The 21,960-nt window shown below is 38.2% G+C and overlaps 1 protein-coding gene across 4 annotated transcripts in view; it reads left to right on the forward strand.

Moving 5' to 3' along the window:
* The window catches only part of LOC149158601 (uncharacterized), a 384,530-nt gene that overhangs the window by 197,059 nt on the left and 165,511 nt on the right, over window positions 1-21,960 (forward strand). For all 4 annotated transcript variants that reach the window (XM_089436264.1, XM_089436265.1, XM_089436266.1 and 1 more), the window contains exons 3-5: window positions 1,806-1,871; window positions 2,184-2,249; window positions 2,386-2,471. In XM_089436264.1, the coding sequence (XP_089292390.1) occupies window positions 1,806-1,871; window positions 2,184-2,249; window positions 2,386-2,471 (218 nt within the window). The remainder of the gene's footprint in view (window positions 1-1,805; window positions 1,872-2,183; window positions 2,250-2,385; window positions 2,472-21,960) is intronic.

Raw genomic sequence — 21,960 nt, forward strand, 5'->3', positions numbered from 1 at the left:
TGTATTTAATCAAGAGCACTAAGGTCGTTCGACTATGTAGGAGGAGACTCCCAATCAAGCACGAGACAAGAAATTAGAAATTTCTCATGGCTGATTTTTGATATTGCTATTTTCATTATGTGATCATTCATGAGTAAATGTGATATAAATTTAGAGACTTACAGAGTACAGTTTATGCATTGACAATTGACAATTTAATCATAATGTAATAAATTATAATGTATCATATATGCTTTATGATTGCACATATTTCTTAAATGTCCTAATATCTATATATATATATATGCGTTTCCCCATTTCCAAAATTTGGGGGGGGGGGGGTGGTCACGTTTTGTACCCGTGCCCTTTTCGGAAACTCGTACCTGTTTCCCCGGTTCGTGCAACTTAGATTTTTATATGAATATTTCGAAGGAAGGAACAATGGACTCTTAATGATCTATATACACACAAGGGATTGGATATATTTCATACCATGTAATGGGTCTAACCCATCATTGTGGGTAATTAAATGAAAAGATACAAAATAAGAGAGTACATAAAAGGTTATATCTATATAATCATGGACTAGGAGACGTCAACCAACCATAACTATGAGAAACCAAATTATTAGTATAAGGGAGGAAGAAGAATTGAGAATCTTGAGAATCCAAGCACCAGTCTCACATGGCAGAAATGGAGAGGCCACCCGCAAAAGGTATGCCTAGATACCTCACAATCTCTCTTGCTTTTACTCTCTTCCAACTTTATGTTATCCAATATGGGTATCCTCTGAGACAATATGCCAAAACTAAGATTTGTGAATGTTGATAATGGCTCTAGAAGCTGTGCAAAATGTCTGTAAACAGATCAATATCTCTCAACACTGATTGTGGTCCTAGGAATAGAGATGACATCAGATCATCTCGAAAATGATTGTTGATAACTTCGTTGTCCACATTATTTCAAATTCCTCGATTTTTGTTGTGCATGTTTGCTTATTCCAGTAGATATCCAAGTGCACCAACTGTTATCTCATAAAAAACAAGAGTCAAGGGGTAGCCCTGCCAGTTAGATTTATGAAGAAAAATGTGATCACATGGGACCCCATTGATTGCAGCAAAAACTGAAGCTTCTGTAAAATGAGTGCCAACCATCCTCATTTTGAATTGAGACCTAGATCCAAGCCATTGACCATATCTATTATAATTCTTTAATCTACCCCATCATAAGCCTTATCAGAGCCAATCATCAGGAAAAGGGAATCTTGCTTGTTCTCCCTAGCCCACTCCATGCAGTACCATACCATGATCACTGTATCTAGAGTTAATTTTCTTTGAGCAAATGCCATTTTCTTATATTTGACAATACTGGCTGCAACTTTCTGCAGCCTTAGAGCCAATGCTTTAGCGATGATTTTATATGAAACATTCAAACGGTTAATGGGAGGCCTAGCATTTATAGATTGTCTTGCAACATTCTCAAGAATAAGTTTAACTAACCCCTGATTTAAAAATTCATTACGCCTATCCACCATCCATTTCCAATTATCATTCTACTTCAAATGCTTCAAGAGCTAAGAATGTCAATGTATTCTTATAATATCACTCTCTCGTGTTTCTTTATGGACTACCTTTATGACAACTTTCCAATCTTCTCTAGACTGGTTATTGGTGATAAACTACAACTGAACTTTTCTCTCCAGGAGGAAGCTATACTCTGTCAACATTCCAATGTTAATTTTTTTTTAATTAATTCCTTGTGATCATTCAAGTGAATATCATCAAGTTAGTCGGCTATTAATTGTTACCTTATATATTTATTATCAGGTTTTTGAACGCAAAGATGATATTCGACTTCAACCAGCAATCATGGTTCTTATGCTCTCTGTGAAGGTAAACATATTTCTCAAAGTCAAAATTGATAATGTCTCAATTTCTTTTGATTTTGTGGAGAGGATTGGCATGACTGCTGGGGAGAGAAATTTGTTTCATGCATGTTTAAGTGGTCTAAAGAATGTGGAAAACCAGAATCCGTTTTCTCTTTATGCCCTGAATGTTTGTTTGCGAGTTGCAAACTTCCATGATTCACTTTGTTTGCAAGTGATATCTAATTTATGCCGATTGCATTCTTTGTAAGTATGCTGTTAAAAGATTGGGCCATTTTGAATTTGCTAGTATAAATATATTCCTTGTGGACATTGGCAGAATGCTTGTCGAAGTGGTTGGTTTCGTGTCACAGACACAGATGAACTGCTAACCATGTCAAAGGAGGTATGGGTAACTAATCCAAACAGGTTGAGATTTGTCTTTTTATTTATTGGCACTTGTAATGTTTTGGTGGGAGTCATTCCTTAATTAGGCAACCTTCATTAATTATGAAAATTATGTTTTTTGTGAAATTTTATAGCTATCAAGTCGCTTTACGAGTACGGGGGAGCTTTCATCACCTGAAACGCACAATGCTACGCATATAATTTCTGGAATTATTCCTCGGTAATTCACATTTACAACTTGCTGTTGTATAGCATTGATTAAGAATGCTTGTTCCTTTGTATAATTTTATGTCATTTTCTGTTTCTGTAAACCAATAGTCAAAACCAATGTTGCAAAAGTCGGATTCGGTAATAAATCGGCAAGGGTCTAAAAACTGAAAAATTCATAAAAGTTGGGAAAACATCGAAAAACTCGACAAAAACTCGGCAAAATAAAAAAAAAAAATACAAAATTTTTCATTTTTTTTAGCATCTAAAGTATCCATATTATCAGATAAATGCATTGCCACATGAATATGAAAATAAAACAAATATATAAGAAGTCTAGTGCTACATCACATATCAACAGTGATTCAAGTTCTGAATCTTGAGTCCTGACTCAGCCTCAGGAGTCAAAATATCAACAAAAAATATAAAAAATGTATCTCATCATCATGAGTCATGTACATGACATAAACTAGTGAGCATTGCGTTCCTCTGCCCCTTTTATAGGAAAAATTTATGGCTTTCCCTCCAGACGAAGAAGGCCTTGGGGCTAGAAATGGACTTTGACGTCGTCTAGAATAAAAAATAGGAGGTAGCCTTTGTATTCTTCCAGTGACAATGCTAGGTGGTGTCACCTCCTCTTGCTGCTGCTCCATGTCCTGCTCCTCCTCTACCCCTCTCTCCCCAGCGGCCGCACCCTCCTCCAATGCGTCCACCTCTAACCAATCAGGAATCAATTCCATGATAGGCCTCTCAGTCTCAACCCTTCATGCAACAATTGTGTCATTATGATCCAATGAGATGGCTTCCACGTCAGGGGCTTTTTGATGTCCGCTTAATTCAGAATATGGTAAAGTAGCTCCTGGATGGTAGACCATGTCATTAAGACGGTGGGACTCCAACCTATATTAGGGTCATGAAATATAAATTAGTAATTATAAAATTCAAAGGGCTATTTAATACTTCAAATGAGACATCCCTTCCAAAATTAGGGCCTTGAACTCGCAATGGTGTTTCTTCCTTAGGTAGGATTGAATAAAGGACAACTCTATTAGGTGTTTCCAGCCCCGAAGCAGAAGTAACATTTCCTCAATCGACCCTTTAATTGATAGGTGTTAGTGAATAATGATGGTACAGAGGGGAGAGGACTTCATGGCCAAGTGCCATGGTCAAAGGGACTAGCATGATGGTGATCCACATCTTGAGTGTATAGATGTGAGGAGGGAGCAGTCATGGATGCATGAGTTACCAACTCGGCCTTTGTTTTTCCACTCCTCTTAGGTGCTTTTTACTTTTTCTTGATTTTTCATTGTATTACTACTTGTAGAACAAAGGGTTAGAGCTTGCTTTGTATGGTGTGTAGCAGCTGTATCACCCCTTAATGATGACAGAGTTCATTGCCCATTGGGGTTGGGACATGCAAGGGTTCCTTTTTATGATGTAATAGAGCAACATGTGCTCAAGAACTAGGTGATGGGTGTTGAAGAATGTAACTAGTGTCGGTCCTCATAATCATATTTGAGTCATGATGTAATGTATTTGTGAAAAGAAAGAAAAGGAAAATTTATTTATAAAAAGAAAATTATTATTAAGCATGCGTTTCATGCTTTGTTTGTTTCTAGGTCAAAAGCCTCCATTGAAGGCTTCTAGGTTTGTGTCAAAAGTCAAAGTCATGTTCATTATGTAAAGGTGCTTTCTTGGGTTCCTCATGTTAAAGAAGAAAATATGTTTTTATATTTAATAAACCCCCATTTACCAAGTCGGCTCCATCTTCTACTTTTTGGCCTCATTGAAGGGACACGTCCTCACACAGGAAGAGTATATATACAAGTGCTATTTGACCTATTAGAGAAGCTACATATACATTAAGTCAATTTGCAATTCTCAAGTGAAGGAGGAGGTACAAAGGTGTCCAAGATAGAAGTTTTTTATCATTACAAGGAAAGGAATTGTCATAGAAAAGGAAGTAATCTTTGGAAACCGAGATTCTACTACAAGTGTAAGAGAAACAAGACATGTTGCAGGACCAAAGGTACAAACCAAGCCTGAGGAATGCAGAGCAGACCAAAAGTCTTGTTGAAGCGCAGACTTACGTTAACAAGTGAAGGATGGAGCTAGAAAGTTGATTTGGTCACATGGAGGTTGACTTGGTGGATGGAGGGAGTCTATGGTCCTGGTTGTCTCAATTGGATTTGAATCTACTAGTGGAAGAGTTTGACTGGGTTTCCCCTTCATAGGGGTTTTGTTGTCGCTGAGTGGCTACATCTGGTGACCTTTTGTCTTTAATGATCTTCATGTTTTGGTAGCTGTTTGATGAACAAGAACATAATAATAATAATAAGAAGAAGAATCTAATAAGAATGTCTCAAGCAACTATCAAAGCTAAGGGAAATCAAATTAAATAAGCCCTAACTAAGCTGCCCTAGAGTTCTCAACATGGTATCAGAGCTAAGCAAAAAAGCATGAGGGCAGCCTGAAGATCACAGATGTATGAAGAAAGTTGATTTGGTCACATGGAGGTTGACTTGGTGGATGGAGGGAGTCTATGGTCCTGGTTGTCTCAATTTGATTTGAATCTACTAGTGGAAGAGTTTGACTGGGTTTCCCCTTCATAGGGATTTTGCTGTGGCTGAATGCCTACATCTGGTGACCTTTTGTCTTTAATGATATTCATGTTTTGGTAGCTGTTTGATGAACAAGAACATAATAATAATAATAATAATAATAATAAGAAGAAGAAGAAGAAGAAGAAGAAGAAGAATCTAATAGGAATGTCTCAAGCAACTATCAAAGTTAAGGGAAATCAAATGAAATAAGCCCTAACTAAGCTGCCCTAGATTTCTCAACATGGTATCAGAGCTAAGGACAAAAGCATGAGGGCAGCCTGAAGATCACAGATGTATGAAGAAAGAAGAATTATTTGCATTAATCCCTAAAGCCGAACTTTTTAGAAGAAGTGTCGAGCATTCTGAGCAACTTTGTAAGACAAACACCTCTGCAATTAGGCCACAGACCTGGGCCTATAAAGGAAACTGAGTAGCATCATTTTAGGAATTCAAAAAGATGGTCTATATGCCTAGACAAGCGGAGTATCCTATAAAGGAGATTGAAGTTATGTGTCATCTCAAAATTTCAAAAGTTCTGTGCATAATTAGGATGACCTAATCCTGAAGTCACAAGGTATCTTTTATGGACTAAAAATAGTCCTAATACCCAACGAAGAGTCTACTTATAAAAAGGAACCAAGACCGAACTGAATAAAGGCAATATTTAGATCATTTAAAAGAAGTTGCAAATTACAGTTCTGTATTTCGAAGTTGCAAGCATATGACTGTGATTCGAAATTGCAGTTCTGTGACAAGTAATCCAAAGTCGAAATTGAAGTCCAGTCATCAATCAAATTTGAAGTTGTGTCAAAGGTATTGCAAGGGACTAGGACCGAGTTATTTAAAAAGCATTGTAGGCCTGTTATAAATCCACATCTCCACAGAAGTCAAGGAATAAAAGAGGGCCGAGTTGTTTAGAGGCTATGGAGTTCTACTTAAGAGAACTATTACAAAGTTACAGTCACCTGAAAAAAGAGCTGAGGCTCCTGTAAAAGGATGCAGATCTGTGCATATATATATATATATATATATATATATATATATATATAGGAAGGCTGAGTTACCACAATAGCCGACTCAAAGAATCAAAAGAAATATCAGTGTTTGCCTACTCCAGTCCTGTAACAACTTTTACATCCTACAACAACTATTGAGAAGCAGCCTATATCAGTGAAAGGAGAAGTCTATTTAAAGACTTGTAGCAGCTCACTCGAGAAAGCATCTAGCATTTTTGGAATGGAACAAGAAGTAAGTATCAATATTATTCTTTATGTTTTTGTCATCTAATAATATGTTTTCAGTTTGCAAAAAAGAATGACAAGCTCAATTGAACATCAAAAACAAAGGTATGTAATCTTGAGGTATGTCTAGCATGTTTATTTAAAAGTCTAACATGAAATATTTAATTGCTTAGGTTGGCAAGTTCTCATTGTGTTAAAGGTTGTGAATATCTAGAATTATAAAACCTAGATAGTATATATATGAAAACCTCATTCGCTTGTTATTTCTTAGAGACTCTATCTCATAATATCTAGGGTTTATAAATAGTCCAAGATATATGGCAAACTTAGTAAGAATGAAATTGATTGATGTCTAGGTTTTGACATCATATCCCTAGAGCTAGTTAGGGCTCAAAATCCCTTGGAATTCATTCTCTAAAAGGCAATAAAAACCCTAGATAATCTTTGTGTTATTATACTTGTATATTTTGGTTGTGCTTATCAATAAATATTGCAGATATATATTAAGAATGGTGACTTTGTAAACCAAGTTGGATCCTTGGGCACAAGTTGACTTACAAGGAAATGAACCATGAAGATGCTGTCATAATTCAGAGGGAGCCCTTCAATAAGGTTTGTAAAAGGAGCAACTGAAGGTATGTCTGAGACCACAAGAATTTTAAGGTACGATTATTTTGAAATTTGCCTTGTATTACTAACTATCTTATGTTTAGGGTTTTATAAAGATTCTTGTTAGGATGATTAATCTCTTGATATAATCTACCCTCGTCTTACTATTGTTTGTTTACTTTGATAAAACCCTAACCTTTAGGGTTCACTGTGAAACTCTAACCTTTTGATGCTTAGGGTATGTTGACGATAATGATAAAACCCTATTCTACTTATAGTTTGCTAATAAAGAAATCCTAATCTCTTAATGTATGAAACCCTAGCCTTTTAGGGTTTGTTGTTGATTTCTAGATTAATGATGAAACCCTAGATTTTTAGGCTTTGGTGAATTAGGGTTTATGGAGAAACCCTTGTAATAATGAAAGATCCTAGGAATGAAATCCTAGATATATGTGCTTCCGTATATTTGAAACCCTATCTTGGTCGAATTGTTGTATATCTAACATTGAAGTCTTGATGTTTGTGTCTAGGGTTTACGACAAAATCCTAGTAAAGATTGATATAAGTTTCTAGGGCATGATGATGAAACCCTAGATGTAAAATGATTTTGTTATGATTGTAATTCTAACCTAATATTGATATCTAAAGCTTTAGTCTTTAATAGAAACTAGGGTTTGTGACAAAACCCTAGAATAAATTACTATCAAAAGTCTAGGGTATGAAAGATGTAACCCTTGATTGTCAACCTAACTAGGTTTAGGTTTTGGATATCTAAAAATTTAATTATTTTGATGCTTCCATTATAATAACATGCTAATTCCTATATATTTGTACTTGGTTGAACTTATTAAAGACTTGCAGGTACATAGTCTTCAAGGTGTTGAAGATGCTTTCCTACATCACACTTGTTGATGAATTAATAATGATGATTGAGCATGATGGAAAGAGGGAGTTGTAAGAATCTTGAAGTATACATTATTGATAATCTTGTTGCCAAGTATGAATAGAAGGAATGATGTTCTAGAAGGTTGAAGTTCTCCGATGAAATGATGATGCGAAAGAAAGAGTCTGTGTGGCTGGAAGAATAAAATTGTTGATGGACTTATTCCCTAATTATGAAGAAACTTGGATAAATGAAAAATGTATATTACCCTAGTTGAGAGGGAGCTTGGTCTAAAAGATAAACTCCTTTAGTTGATAACTTGATATAAAGATCGTAAGGATGATTGAGATCAGAGAATAACTAAAGCACTACAGAAGGATATTCATGATTAATGAACAAGACTTGGATGTTTTTGGAAAAAATTGCAGAGGATGAGTTTGGTGCTGTTGTAGAAGTTAAAGAAGAAAGCTTTTGACGAAGATGTGTTTGGGTAATATGATGATGATCTAAGCAACATCAAAATATTTGAAGACCCTGAAGGTTTGTGTTATATATATATATTGAAAGTTTATTTCTAATTGGGGTTGTGATTATGTGGGATCTCTCCATAAGAAGGTTGAACACTTTTCAAGCATGCTTGGACTGGTGGATATATTTGATTTAGTTGATAACGAGAGATGAAGCATCTTGCGGCGAGAAGATGCTTGGGAGGATATTTGGCTGACCTGTGATGATGTCTAGATCCCAAAGTAGGGAGGGTATCGTTGGTCTTGTGGAGCTCTGACCTTGGATATGATACCTAGATCCCTGGGTTGGTGTTAGCATTGAAGTCTAATGGTACCTATAGTGGCTAAATCTTGGAACACACCTTAGTCCCAACCGGTTAGATACCTTGGTCAAGTATCTAATCTGTAGCACTGTGTGTGTTGTGAATCTTCGTAGAACATATCATTTTGAGTTCATCTATGTACATGTCTACATATGTATAATTATGGCCTCCCTAGTTAAGAGCGAGCGTTGAAGAATGTAACTAGTGTCGGTCTTCATAATTATATTCGAGTCATGATGTAATGTATTTGTTAAAAGAAAGAAAAAGAAAATTATTATTAAGCATGGGTTTCATGTTTTGTTTGTTTCTAGGTCAAAAGCCTCCTTTGAAGGCTTCTAGGTTTGTGTCAAAATTCAAAGTCATATTCATTATGTAAATGAGCTTTCTTGGGTTTCTCATGTTAAAGAAGAAAATATGTTTTTATATTTAATAAACCTCCATCTACCAAGTCGACTCCATCTTCTTGTAGTCCACCTCATTGAAGGGACACGTCCTCACACAAGAAGAGTATATATACAAGTGCTATTCGACCTATTAGAGAAGCTGCACATACATGAAGTCAATCTGCAATTCTCAAGTGAAGAAGGTGGTACAAAGGTGTCCAAGTTAAAAGTTTTTCATAGTTACAAGGAAAGGAATTGTAATAGAAAAGGAAGTAATGTTTGGAAACTGAGATTCTGTTACAAGTGTAAGACAAGCAAGACATGTTGCAGGAATGAAGGTACAAATCAAGCCTTAGGAATGCAGAGAAGACCAAAATTCTTGTTGAAGAGCAGACTTATGTTGACAAGTGAAGGAAGGAGCTAGAAAGTTGATTCAGTTACATGGAGTCTGACTTGGTGGATGTAGGGAGTCTATGGTCTTGGTTGCCTCAATTGGATTTGAATCTCCCAGTGGAAGAGTTTGACTGGGTTTTCCCCTTCATAGGGGTTTTACCTTGGTTGAGTGCCTACATCTGGTGTCCATTTGTCCTTGATGATCTTCATGTTTTGGTAGCTATTTAATGAACAAGAACATAATAATAATAATAATAAGAATCTAATAAGAATGTCACAAGCAACTATCAATGTTAAGAGAAATCAAATTAAATAAGCCCTAACTAAGCTTCCCTAGATTTCTCAACAATGGGCATAATGAGTGAGGTAGAGCTCATGCTAGGCTTTTGCCCACATGCTAATGTGTATGTCTCGACCATCTTTTGCATTTTGATATTTTTTGTTTTATTTTGGTTGTGTCCATTTTATGCTCTTTCCTATTCTTTTAGCTGCATCAACCTCCTAAGGCAAAGTTTCGAGCCCTACCCAAGTTTGTGTATGTATGGGTGCCAAATCCTAGAGAACTAATGGTCAGTTGAACCCGAAGAATGGAGGTGGAACAAGGGTTTATAATGTAAGATGGAAGTGGTAAGTATGGAATAGGGATAGATGGAACACACTATCTTAATCAAGGTTTCCCCAGTAGTGCCCTTCTTATACACATTGGGCCATTAGGTGATGTCCCTTTGGATTAGGGTTGAAGATTAACCCCCTATTTAAGGTGAGGGAACAAGATCACATTCAAAAACCCTCCTTCTTCTAGGTCACCCCATAATCGATATCAAAAGGCCAAATATAAACAAGCACAAGCACAAGCACCCGATTGCAAAATGAATAAAATACCTTTTGATTGGAAGCCCACCTTCGTCCATGTGCTCTTGTCGGATGGGGGAGAAGGTACGCGGAGATAGAATGACACGTCATCATCGGATCGTGGTGGCTGTTAGGGGTTGCTGGTTGGCTGGTTCAATGCGATGTGTGGGAGAAAAAGTTTCTCCTATAGGGTCACCATTTGGAGGGCAACAATGCCATTTCAACATGACCATACTATTGATACATGGCAGTCTGCAGATGATGTGGCACCCTAGTTGTATGTGTCATCCCTAGAGTGATGTTGAGTGAGCACCAAGGCCAGTTAGCCCTGCCATGTCATCCACTGGTTCTAATTAAAATTACTTTACGTTTAATCAATTGATAAGTGTTAGTGAATAATGATGGTACAAAGGGAAAAAAACTTCATGGCCAAGTGCCATGGTCAAAGGGACCAGCATGAGTTATCAACTCGACCTTTGTTTTTCCACCCCTCTTGGGTGCCTTTTACTTTTGCTTGATTTTTCTTTGTATCACTGCTCATAGCTCAAAGGGTTAGAGCTTGCTTTGTATGATATGTAGCAATTTTATTACCCCTTAATGATGATGCAGATCATTGCCCATTGGGGTTGGGACATGCAATGGTTCCTTTTTATGATTTAATAGAGTAACATGTGCTCAGGAACTGGGTGATGGGCATAATGAGTTAGGTAGAGCTCATGCTAGGCTTTTGGTCACATGCTAATGTGTATGTTCTGACCACCTTTGCATTTTGATACTCTTTCTTTTATTTTTCTTGTGGCCATCTTATGGTCTTTCTTTTTTCTTTTAGTTGCATCAACCTCCTAGGGAAAAGTTCCGGTCCCTACCCAGGTATGTGGATGTATGGGTGTCAAATCCCAGAGATCCAATGGTCAGCTGAACGTGAAGAATGGAGGTGGAACATGGTGCTTGTAATGTAAGATGGAAAGTGGTAAGTATGGAATAAGGATAGATGGAACATGTTATCTCAATGAAGGCTTCACGAGTAGTGCCCCTCCTATTTAAGGTGATGGAACAAGATCACGGTCAAAACTTGTCCTTCTTCGAGGTCACCCCATAATCCATATCAAAAGCCCAAATATAAACATGCATAAGCACCCAAGTGTAAAATGAATAAAATACCTTTTGATCGGAAGCCCACCTACGTCCATGTGCTCTTCTCGGATGGGTGAGAAGGTATACGACTAATGTAGGTGGCATAGATAGAATGGCATGTTGTCATCGACTAGTGGTGGTTATGAGGGGTTGTTGGCTGGTTAACTGGATGTGAAGTGTGGGAGAAAATTTTTGGAGAAAAAATTTCTCCTAGAGGGTCACCCACTTTTGTGTGTAACAATGTTGTTTCAACATGACCATACTTGTCGTAACATTTTTTGACCCCTTTGAAGTGTTACAATTTTTTTTTTGAAATTTTCCAGTTTGCCCTGGCAGACTTTGGGACATTTGCAAAATTTTATAAATTTTAACAATTTTGTGCAAAAATGTGGTTTTTTCAAGGCTATATGTGGTCTTTGGTCTGAAGGCAGAGTTACCATTCTTTATTAAAAGAAATATTGGGCAGATGCCCAATCTCCAAGGTAATATCCAAGTTCAACGAGGGTCGAAAGTCGTAGGCCAAGTTGGAGCTCGATATACAAGTGCCCAGCCGAAGGGAGGAGCCCACAAGGGGTGATATAATTGCAGATCAACATCAACTCACTATTTCTAGATTTCAAGTCTTTCATTGAATGGTCAAAGGAAGATTTTTGCCACTGTGAAAGAAGACAACGTTAGATGTTTAATTGGAGTGACCAAAACCAATTCCCAGTGAGTGGATTTTAGAAGTGGAATGCACAAGTCACGCGCTGCAATGAAGCCCCAGGCTTTGTGTAAATTTCTTCAAAGTCATTTTCTGCCACTTTCAAGGAGATGATGCTCAATAATTTATTAGAATATTTCTTCCAAAAATGTTCAAATATGTAACTAGGTTCAGTCTTCATAATGACATGTGTAATCATGATTTTATGTAATTGATGTAAAGAAGAAAAATAAAATTATTTATGTTATGCTTGAGTCATGGGTTTTGTGCTCAAGGAATTTTATTTTTATAGATCCAACTCCCATTGTGAGCTCTCAGGATTGGTCATTAAGTCATAAAGTAAAATACGTCTTTGTCATCTATGACAAACCCTTCTTGGGCATGTTACATATGTATTTGAGTCATTATAAGAGTCAAATGACCCTCCAAGACCTTGTCAGAAGTACTCAAACAAGTCGGCCTTCCAAAGAAGATATAGATTGTTCTAGATGGAGATGTTGGGCTAGGCATAATGACAAGTCAACTTATTTTCAGGAGCAAATCACGATATAAAGGAGGACTTGGCCTCACTTGGAGAGCATTCATTCAAGCATTCGAAATAGAGGAAGTGTGAAAATTCCTTAAACCCAGAAATTCCTACTGCAACGCTGATGATATTTCTTCTACTTGTTAGATTTACATGAACAAGTTATTTGCAGTTTCTTACGACAAACATCGAAATACATACACTACAACCTACACCATTTAAATAATATGCCGAAACAAGAAATTGAACAATAGAGAGATACACACAAATGACACAGTTGTTTTTGGACAAATGTCCTCGGAAAAACCCAATGTGGCAAAACTGGTGCAACAGATCTGAGGGTTTTATTATAAAGTATAAGTATTTTTTAATACAATTGCTGGATGCCCTCCCAACAATCCAGTTACAGAGAAAATCAGTTGGCAAAAGAAATTGGTGAGATTACCTCACTCTACATTGCAAATCTCGGCTGATCCGACCGCTGAACCATGAGTTCCCCGACTACTTCTGCGCTGCTCCTACGTCAGCCTCTAAGGCCCTGCATCAGCTCAACTGGGAATCGATTTGTCCTTAGAAGTCTATTCCAGCCCTCTCGGCTCAGAAACGTCTGCGTCCGCAGCAACCTCGGACTTTTGCGCTGCTTTGTGTGGGGCCTGCGTGAGCCCTTCTTGGCTCTGTGTCACCCTCTCTACCTTCTGCATTGCCTTGGCTGTGTGTCTCTCTGCCTCGCTGCTAAGTATTCTTGGCTCTGGAGAAGATCCTCCAGCCAAAACTCTCTCTGCCCCTTTCTGCACGATCACTACAAATCACTGTGCTATGTCTAGCTTCAGCAATTCGATCTGACTGATCAACTCTTTGTGTGTTTTCCAAATGACCCTCAAGCTTCCTTAAATAATCTCCTCGTTGACATTCAACGACCTAGATTAGAAGCTAATCAATGGCTAAGATCATTTCTTCTTGATCCTCGTCTTCTTCTAGAAGTTACACCCATAGTTAGATTACTACTCATTAATTATTTTATTTTCCCAAGTTTAGACTTAGGGTCCCATTAAAAATAAATAATAATATTATTGAAACAATTTTTGGGTGGAATTTCCCAAAACGCTTTCTGGGTTCTTTGGAATATATGTGCCCAAGCCTCCCTGCAAAATTTGAGACTTAGAACACATTTGATGCTACCGGAAATCAACACTCCCTCTTAGCGAGGAATGTGCTCTAGCAATGCCTCCCATTGAAGCATCACCCTGACTTCATAACATCGTCCTTTGCGTTGTTGATGTTTGACATGTTGTCCACCAACTACTGCGCAAATGCTGCATCTGTACTACTGCTGACCCTGCCACTGTCAACACTGCATCCATACTGCAACTCTCTCTGAATTTCTGGATCGCTGCTGCTGGCACTGGCACTGCCAATTGCCCCTACCAGTGTTGCGGGGGAGCGCCCCCCCCCCCCCCTCGCTCCCGCTCCCGATCCGCGCTCCGGGCGGGAGCGACTCGGGAGCGGGTCGGGAGCGCGCTCCCGAAATCGCTCCCGAAAAAGCGATTTCGGGAGCGCGCTCCCTAAAAAAAATTTCGCTCCCTGCCTTTTCGGGAGCGTTTTGCCTTTTTTGCATTTTTTTTTTTGTAGTAATGTTCGAAATGCAATTTTTTTTGAAAGAAACAAATAGTTTTTGAGTGGGGCAACTTAATGATCAAGTCTAGGTCCTAGTATTGATATGCTATTCATGGTAATGTTAAATTCTTAAAGTAAAAGTGACATTTTCTTTAATTTTCATTTTCATCCTTTTACTTAAATTTTTAACATTACCATGAAATGACTCAGGATGTTTGAGAGTGGTTTCGTCCTCATTGGATTTCATATGGAGAAAGTAGAATTTTAGATTTCATTCAAAATCCAGCAGACTTATCAGTTTTTCAGGATTTCAGGATTGGGGGATTGCAATGTTTCCATTGAATTTTGTCATGTATTAGGGTATGGAACTCATATTTAATCAAGAGTACCAATCCCTCTATGTACCTTGATGTTAGTGACATTGGTTGTCGAACTCCTCTATCATGACCCTTCTAAAAATGTACGCATCACTCAAACAAAATCTTGACTTGACATGCTATGCTTTTTCTATCTTATGTTAATGCTTAGAGGGTGATATTAATGACAAAGATCCCTATACAGATACAAAGGTAATGACAAAGATACCTCTGGATATTAATGCTTGGAGGGTGATATTAATGACAAAGATCCTGATTTTGCAACAAGACTAAAAAATTAGACATTTCTCGTGGTGGCAAGAGGCCCAAGCATAAGAAATAGATAATAGATTTACTTCTCTTTTCTAGTTTCTAGTAGCTTTTATAACTATTGACTCTTTCATATTTATTATGATATTTTTTTAAACAATATATGACAATTTAAGTTTGAAGTTGGCAATTATAACTCATTAGTAATGAATTATGAATATGATGCTTCATGAAAGTTGAAAGTTGTTTCATTTCATTTCATTTTATAACATTTCATTTCATGTTAGATATTATTTGTTGTAATGGTTACACTTAGCTTACAAGTACAACTTTGGTGATCAATGATGATAAATGTTATATATTGAATTTTGAAAGCTTGAAACTTTAAGATTGATGAATCACGAGACTCAATATGTTGTATGTTACTATGTTACTAACTTGCGGACGTGGTTGATGAAGATTATAACTTCTAGATGATTGTTGTTATATGGTTCAATCTATGCTTTTTTATGTTTTTTATATCTAATTCATCATTCTACATGTTTTTGTTGACATATATGTATCAAAAATTAAAAAATATAAAAAATATATATATTTTTAAAAAATCGCTCCGGGATTCGCTCCCAAACCAGGAGCTTCTGAAAATGGTCGCTCCCGCTCCCGCTTCCGCTCCCGCTCCCCGCTTCCGCTCCCGCTCCCAAGTAACATTGGCCCCTACACTGCAAACGGCTGCTGCTACTACATTAGCAATGGAAAAACATCCTAAATTACTTAACAAGTGTTCAACATAGATGCATCTCGATGCTAAAGATCTGATTGCTGCTAGTCCCACACTATCCCTCTGAAGCCACTGCGTTGCTGCTGCTACTACACTGTGCCACCTTGCTCTGTTGCAACTCTGCACTATGTTGCCCACACTTGGCATTCTAGCCACTGCACCTGTCGCTTCAACACTCATCTTCACCATCTGACACTTCGGCCATCTTGCTACTACTAATCTGGGCTCCTGTAGCAAGGTATTGATCTGAGAGGTGGACTCCTCAAGGATCCTGCCCATCTGTAGCTCTTTCAAACTATAGCTCCAAATCAGCCCACCTCCCTCGTGGAGGTATCTTAGTTGTCATGGGAAACTCCTTCTCGATCTCTGCGAGTGCAACCTTTGGATCGTACTTCTCATCTTTGTCCTTCTTCCTGAGAGGACACTGTATTGCGTAGTGACCCATTTCACCACACCTGAAGCATTTAATCTTCGAGACATCCTTCTTCTGCCTTCGCTGCTTTTGCTGCCCCTTCGATGCAAGGGCTGCATTTTCATCCTCCTCCTTGGGCTTCGACCCATTGCTGCTACTTCTGTCAAGTTTACACTTGACCAAGTCTCTCCTCAACTCCTCTTGCTTGAGCGTTGCCAACATACTATCCTAGTCTGGCAAAGCTTCCCTGCCGAAGATGCTTTGGACGAAGACTTGCCACTCCTCTGGCACTGAGTTTAGGGCCAGTCTCACCATCTCGGAACCTTGAGGTGTAGACCCCACAACTGCTAATTCATCACAGATCTCCTGAAGCTTCATGAGGAACGGATCTATGCACTCCCCCTTCTGCATCTCCGCAGATCTCAGTTTCTTCTCTAAGTACATCTTCCGCTGCCCGAAAGATCCCTGTTACAACGTAGACAACACATCCCACATCTCCTTAGTAATCCCTTTACTAGTGATGTGACAGACTACATGATCCTTCACTCCGTCGAGGATCATTCTCTTTGCCTTCACCATTTCTGCCTTGTACTTCTTCAACGGATCTGGATTTGTAGGCTCAGCCAGCACGCTGTCGACATAGGTCTTGAGAGCATGCTCATCTAGACGAAATGACATTCTTGCCTTCCAGATGACGTAGTTGGATGCTCCATCCAACCTGTCCCGATCTCTCAGCCCACTGGTTGCTATCTTTGCCACGAAAATGTCGAATTGCTCCTCTTTGCTTCTTACTGCTGCTGCTCAGCCAATAAGAAAACAAACTTCTTGGCAGGAAGTCTCTTGAGGAATAATTCCCTCACTGTGCTTCTCCTCTCTCTTCTGACATCTTTCAGCCCAGTAATCTGCCTGCTGAAAATCTGCGTCCCACCAACCTTTTCTCATGCTGAGGCTCATCGCTGCTCCCTCTGCACGTCAAGATTTCGATCTAGAAGCCCTTCTCTCTATCGACTCACTCACAGAGAGATTGCCTCGAAATTCAGCCCTTCGGCTTGGACTGCGCAAACCCCTCTGGGTGTTTGAACTGCTACCTTTTGCAGCTATTTCGATCTCCTTTCCTGGTCAGCGCTGGGTTCTCCGGCACTGTTCTTCTTGCTTCACCCGCATTGCCTTGATACCATGTGAAAGTTCCTTAAACCCAGAAATTCCTACTGCAACACTAATGATATTTCTTCTACTTCTCAGATTTACAACAAGTTATTTGCAGTTTCCTACGGAAAACATCAAAATACATACACTGCAGCCTACACCATTTAAATAATATGCCGAAACAAGAAACTGAACAATAGAGAAAGATACACACAAATGACAGTTGTTTTTGGACAAACGTCCCCACAAAAACCCAATGCGGGAAAGCTGGTGCAACAAATCAGAGGATTTTATTATTAAGCATAAGTATTTCCTGAATGCAATTGCTGGATGCCCACCCGACAATCCAGTTACAGAGAAAATCACTTGGCAGAAGAAATAAATGAGATTATCTCACTCTACACTGCAAGTCCCGGCTGATCCGGGAGCTAAACCACAAGTTCCTCGACTACTTTTGCGCTGCCCCTGCGTGGACCTTGCGTCAGCTCATCTGGGAATCGGTTTTCCCTTAGAAGCCTATTCCAGCCCTCTCGGTTTAGAAACGTCAGCTTCCCCAGCAACCTCGGATTTCTGCGTTGGAAGCTACTGCGCTGCTCTGCGTGATCCCTTCTTGTGCATCACCCTCTCTGCTATTTGTGCTGCCTCCTCTGTGTGTCTCTCTGCCTCTTTGCTGAGTATTCTTGGCTCCGGAGAAGATCCTCCAGGTAAAACTCTCTATGCCCCTCTCTGCGTGGTCACTACAAATTACTGCGCTGCCTCTAGCTTCAGCAATTCGATTTAACTGATCAACTCTATGTGTGTTTTCCAAATGACCCTCAAGGTTCCTTAAATAATCTCCTCGTTGACATTCAACGACCCAGGTTAGAAGCTAATCAATGGCTAAGATCATTTTTGCTTGATCCTCGTCTTCTTCTAGAAGTTACACCCATAGTTAGATTAATACTCATTAATTATTTTATTTTCCTAAGTTTAGACTTAGGGTCCCATTAAAAATAATTAATTATTTTAATAAAATTTCTTTTGGGTGGAACTTTCCAAAACGCTTTTTGGGTTCTTTGGAATACATGTGCCCAAGCCTCCTTGCAAAATTTGAGACTTAGAGCACATCCGATGCTACCAGAAATCAAGTCTCTCAGTTTCCCTTTCATTAGAACATAATCGAAGTCAAAATTTGAGACTTAGAGCACATCCGATGCTACCAGATTTGACTTCGATTATGTTCTCAGTTTGTCTTTCATGTGACATCTTCATAGGAAGATCTTGGAACACCTTTTTGTGTTTTTGGATCAATTCTTGAACTTTAGGTGGTAGTTTTTGAACTTCAGGCGTTTCTTCACTTATCAATCTTGAAGCCAAAATCTCCATCTAATGACACTACACTACATATGCTGGTGCTCCCGTCTGAATCAACTTCATCATCTTGTACAATGATACAATTTGATTCCGAGGAGGTTGGAACCCATATAACTTGTATTTTTGCTCGTCCCATCTAAACTTTATAAATTGCTTTTGATGGTTGGCAGTGTAAGTGCCTAGGGTTTGTAGCCACTGGATACTTAGGACCACATCCACTCATCCTAATGGTATAGTGTAGAACAAAGATTCTAGATTGTAGTCCTGAATCTGTAATTTGAATTTATGGCATTTCCCTACCTTTTCAATTTTCTTTCCATCAACTACCATCACTTACATGTTGGGCATGGGATACGCAAAAATGTTGAGCCTTTTCGCCATATTTGAGTCCAAAATATTGTGGGTGCTTCCTGTATCTTTTAGAACCATTACATTGCTCTTTTTGATATGTCCTTCTAACTTTAATGTCTGGGGTTGAGATATAGCTGTCATTGCTGATAATGACATTTACGAAATATTCTTGTTATCTGATTCTGGAGAAAATTGTGGAGAATCTTCAACTTCTTCTACTTCTGATTCTTCACTGTCTAAATCATTAGTTGCTTCACATCTATACAGGTTCTTGGTCTCTTTTCCCTTAGCACATTTATGTTTAGAATCCCATTTTTTGGCACCACGTTTGCACTTACCCTCTTACATTCTTTGCATTTCCAAATTAGTTTTTTTATCCTTCATGTAGATGTGGTGGAACATATTTCGTATTATCCACGTTAGCAGTTTGGGGAAATCTTCGTCTCGAATATACTCTTTCAACTTTTGACCATTGTATCTTTTTGAGCTTTTTTTTTGTAACTTTTGCTTTTTATCTTGCTTCTTCTATAGAAGTGATGTCATGAAGCTTAAGCTCATCCTGGAGATGTGGTTTAAATCCCGTGATGTATGATTGAATAAGATGGGTCTCTGATAACCCATGTACTCATGTAGCTAGAGTTTCCCATTCTCTAGTGTATTCAACCACATCTCCTTTTGTTGCAACCTGATGAGTGCTGCGAAGAACTCTTCTTCTTTGACACCTTGGAACCTCCTAAAGAATGCATTTTTGAATTTCTTCCAACTGATAACGTGTGTTGTTTTTTTCCACCACATATACCAACTATATGCTTCGCCTTCCATTTGCATGAATGCATGCTTGATCTTTTCATCATCATTGTCAATATCGTAAATTTCGAAATAATCTTCTGTGTTATTGAACCATGCAAAACTGTATTTCTCGTTACCATCAAATTTGGAGAGCTCAAGTTTTGCTCTTTGTTGATATGAAGCAATTGGTGGAGTGAAGAAGGGGTATTAATTCAAGAACTAGATATTTGAGTATTGATTCCAAAGCTGCATATTTTGAAAATTCGTGTTACTATTTTGTTGATTGGGCATGGACGATGCTTTTGGAGACTCAGGGATTTGATGTGACTCTGATGAGTTTGATGTATCCGAAGAATTTGGATGTTGAATAGCTTCGTTATTCTGGGGTATTTGATCAGGTGTAATTTTCAACTTGTCACAAATACAGGTCAACATCGCCATTGCTTGATCATGAGCTATTGATGCTGCATTATGATTTCGATCCACCTTATTTGAAAGGATTGCATGATCCTTTTTAAATTCGTTATGATTCTGCTCGAGTTGATTCTCTATTCTCTTCATTGTATCCTAGAGCTCCTTGATTTCATTAGAATGTCCAGTAACCTTATTCTCAAGATCTATCAATTTTTTACTAAAATCAGTGATCATCATAGATGCAAACATTGATCGGGTATGTGGTGGTGTATATTTATCCAACTTAACCTTCTTCCTTAAATTGATACTATTTTTTATTTCTTTTCCTTTTTTTTTAATTATTAATTTATTATAATATAATAATAATACTATTTTTTTTTAATCAAAAGATATATATATATATATATATATTTTTTTTTTTTTAAATTTTATTTTTTAAATATAATTATGTAATAAAATTATATCATTGTATACTTATTAACTAAAATTATATAACCATACAATATATATCAATTATGTATAACTATTTAGTTGAATTAAATAGTGGCGGGGGACATGACTGTTAGAGAGGCAGGAACATTGGTCAACAGGACATGACTATCAGGAAAGGGACGACTATCGAGGGTAACGATGGACGTGGTGTCAGTTGGCAATGGAGAAAATTGTGTTGACACAACGAGAAGAGCGACGGTGTGGAAAAATGATCGGTCAAAAGTTGAATAGGAATGTAGATAGGATAGGGATGTGGACACGATCGAAGGAAAGTGACTAGGACGTGGACAGAACAAACACGAGGAAAACAATGACACCTAGGGAACACACAGGAAGTGACACGACGAAAACGACGTAGCGGATGGAGTGGTACTGAGTACTTAGCGATTCCGAAACAGGGAAGAGTGGTGGAACACAACAGAATTGAACGATAGTGGACATGACGGTCACGACAATGTGCAGGTAGCAGTGGAGATAAGTGACACGCTGAGGTTGAGCAGAAGTGGGCTGTGTGATGTCAGGCAGAGAATCAGTGGCTCTGATACCAGATGGAGCATAGATGCTCAATAATTGATATATATATATATATATATATATATATATATATATAGATATATATTGTTAAATAACTGAATGTTGATGTTACATAGGAGGGCCCCTGGCTTATATACCATCTGGGTGCCTCTTGGTGAAAGGGCATGATCTTTTGATCGTGCCCTTTTGCGTAATTAACCTATAATTACAAGGTTATTAAATTTTCACATAATGTTGGTTGAGTTGGTTTCTCGGCGTAGTTTCTCAACCAATAGACTGCCTTCCAGAAACAGATACAACATTTGGCACCGTTGTCGGGAAGCGTAGTAAAAAAGATATCTTTCCCTGGAGAATGATCAAGACTAAATGTATTCTTTGCTGGTGAACAAGGACTAGACAATTGATATTGTTTGCATTTCTTTCACCTAGTGGCTTCACTTTGTTTTTTCGGCGATTCCATGGGTTCCAGACTCCTTTGGTTCGAGATGTCAACTACATTCACTAATGTGTTCGGTCAAGGTCTTATAATGATTGCTTTTAGCAATATATCTTTCTTCCCCTTGGTGGTGATCAAAAGTGTTAGACATCAACAAAGGTTGCAGTCTCCAGAATTTGGTTGTAAGTATAAGCAGCTCATGGAATTTAATGTTCACATTGTATATTCTCGTCATGTTATCGGCTTGCATGCAAGGTGCTCTGTCAGCTAATCCATTTCTCACGTGGTTACATTGAAAGTCAGACTACACTTAACAAGTTAACACTGTACAGTTTCAGCTCAGTTAGGTAAAGGTGTATGGGATTGAATAAGTTTATTTTCAGATTTCAGTATGCAGTAGG

Source organism: Pinus tabuliformis, chromosome 5_2 (assembly GCF_031772625.1).
Source record: "Pinus tabuliformis cultivar Carrire ecotype Pingquan chromosome 5_2, CPIR1, whole genome shotgun sequence".
Classification (NCBI taxonomy): domain Eukaryota; kingdom Viridiplantae; phylum Streptophyta; class Pinopsida; order Pinales; family Pinaceae; genus Pinus; species Pinus tabuliformis.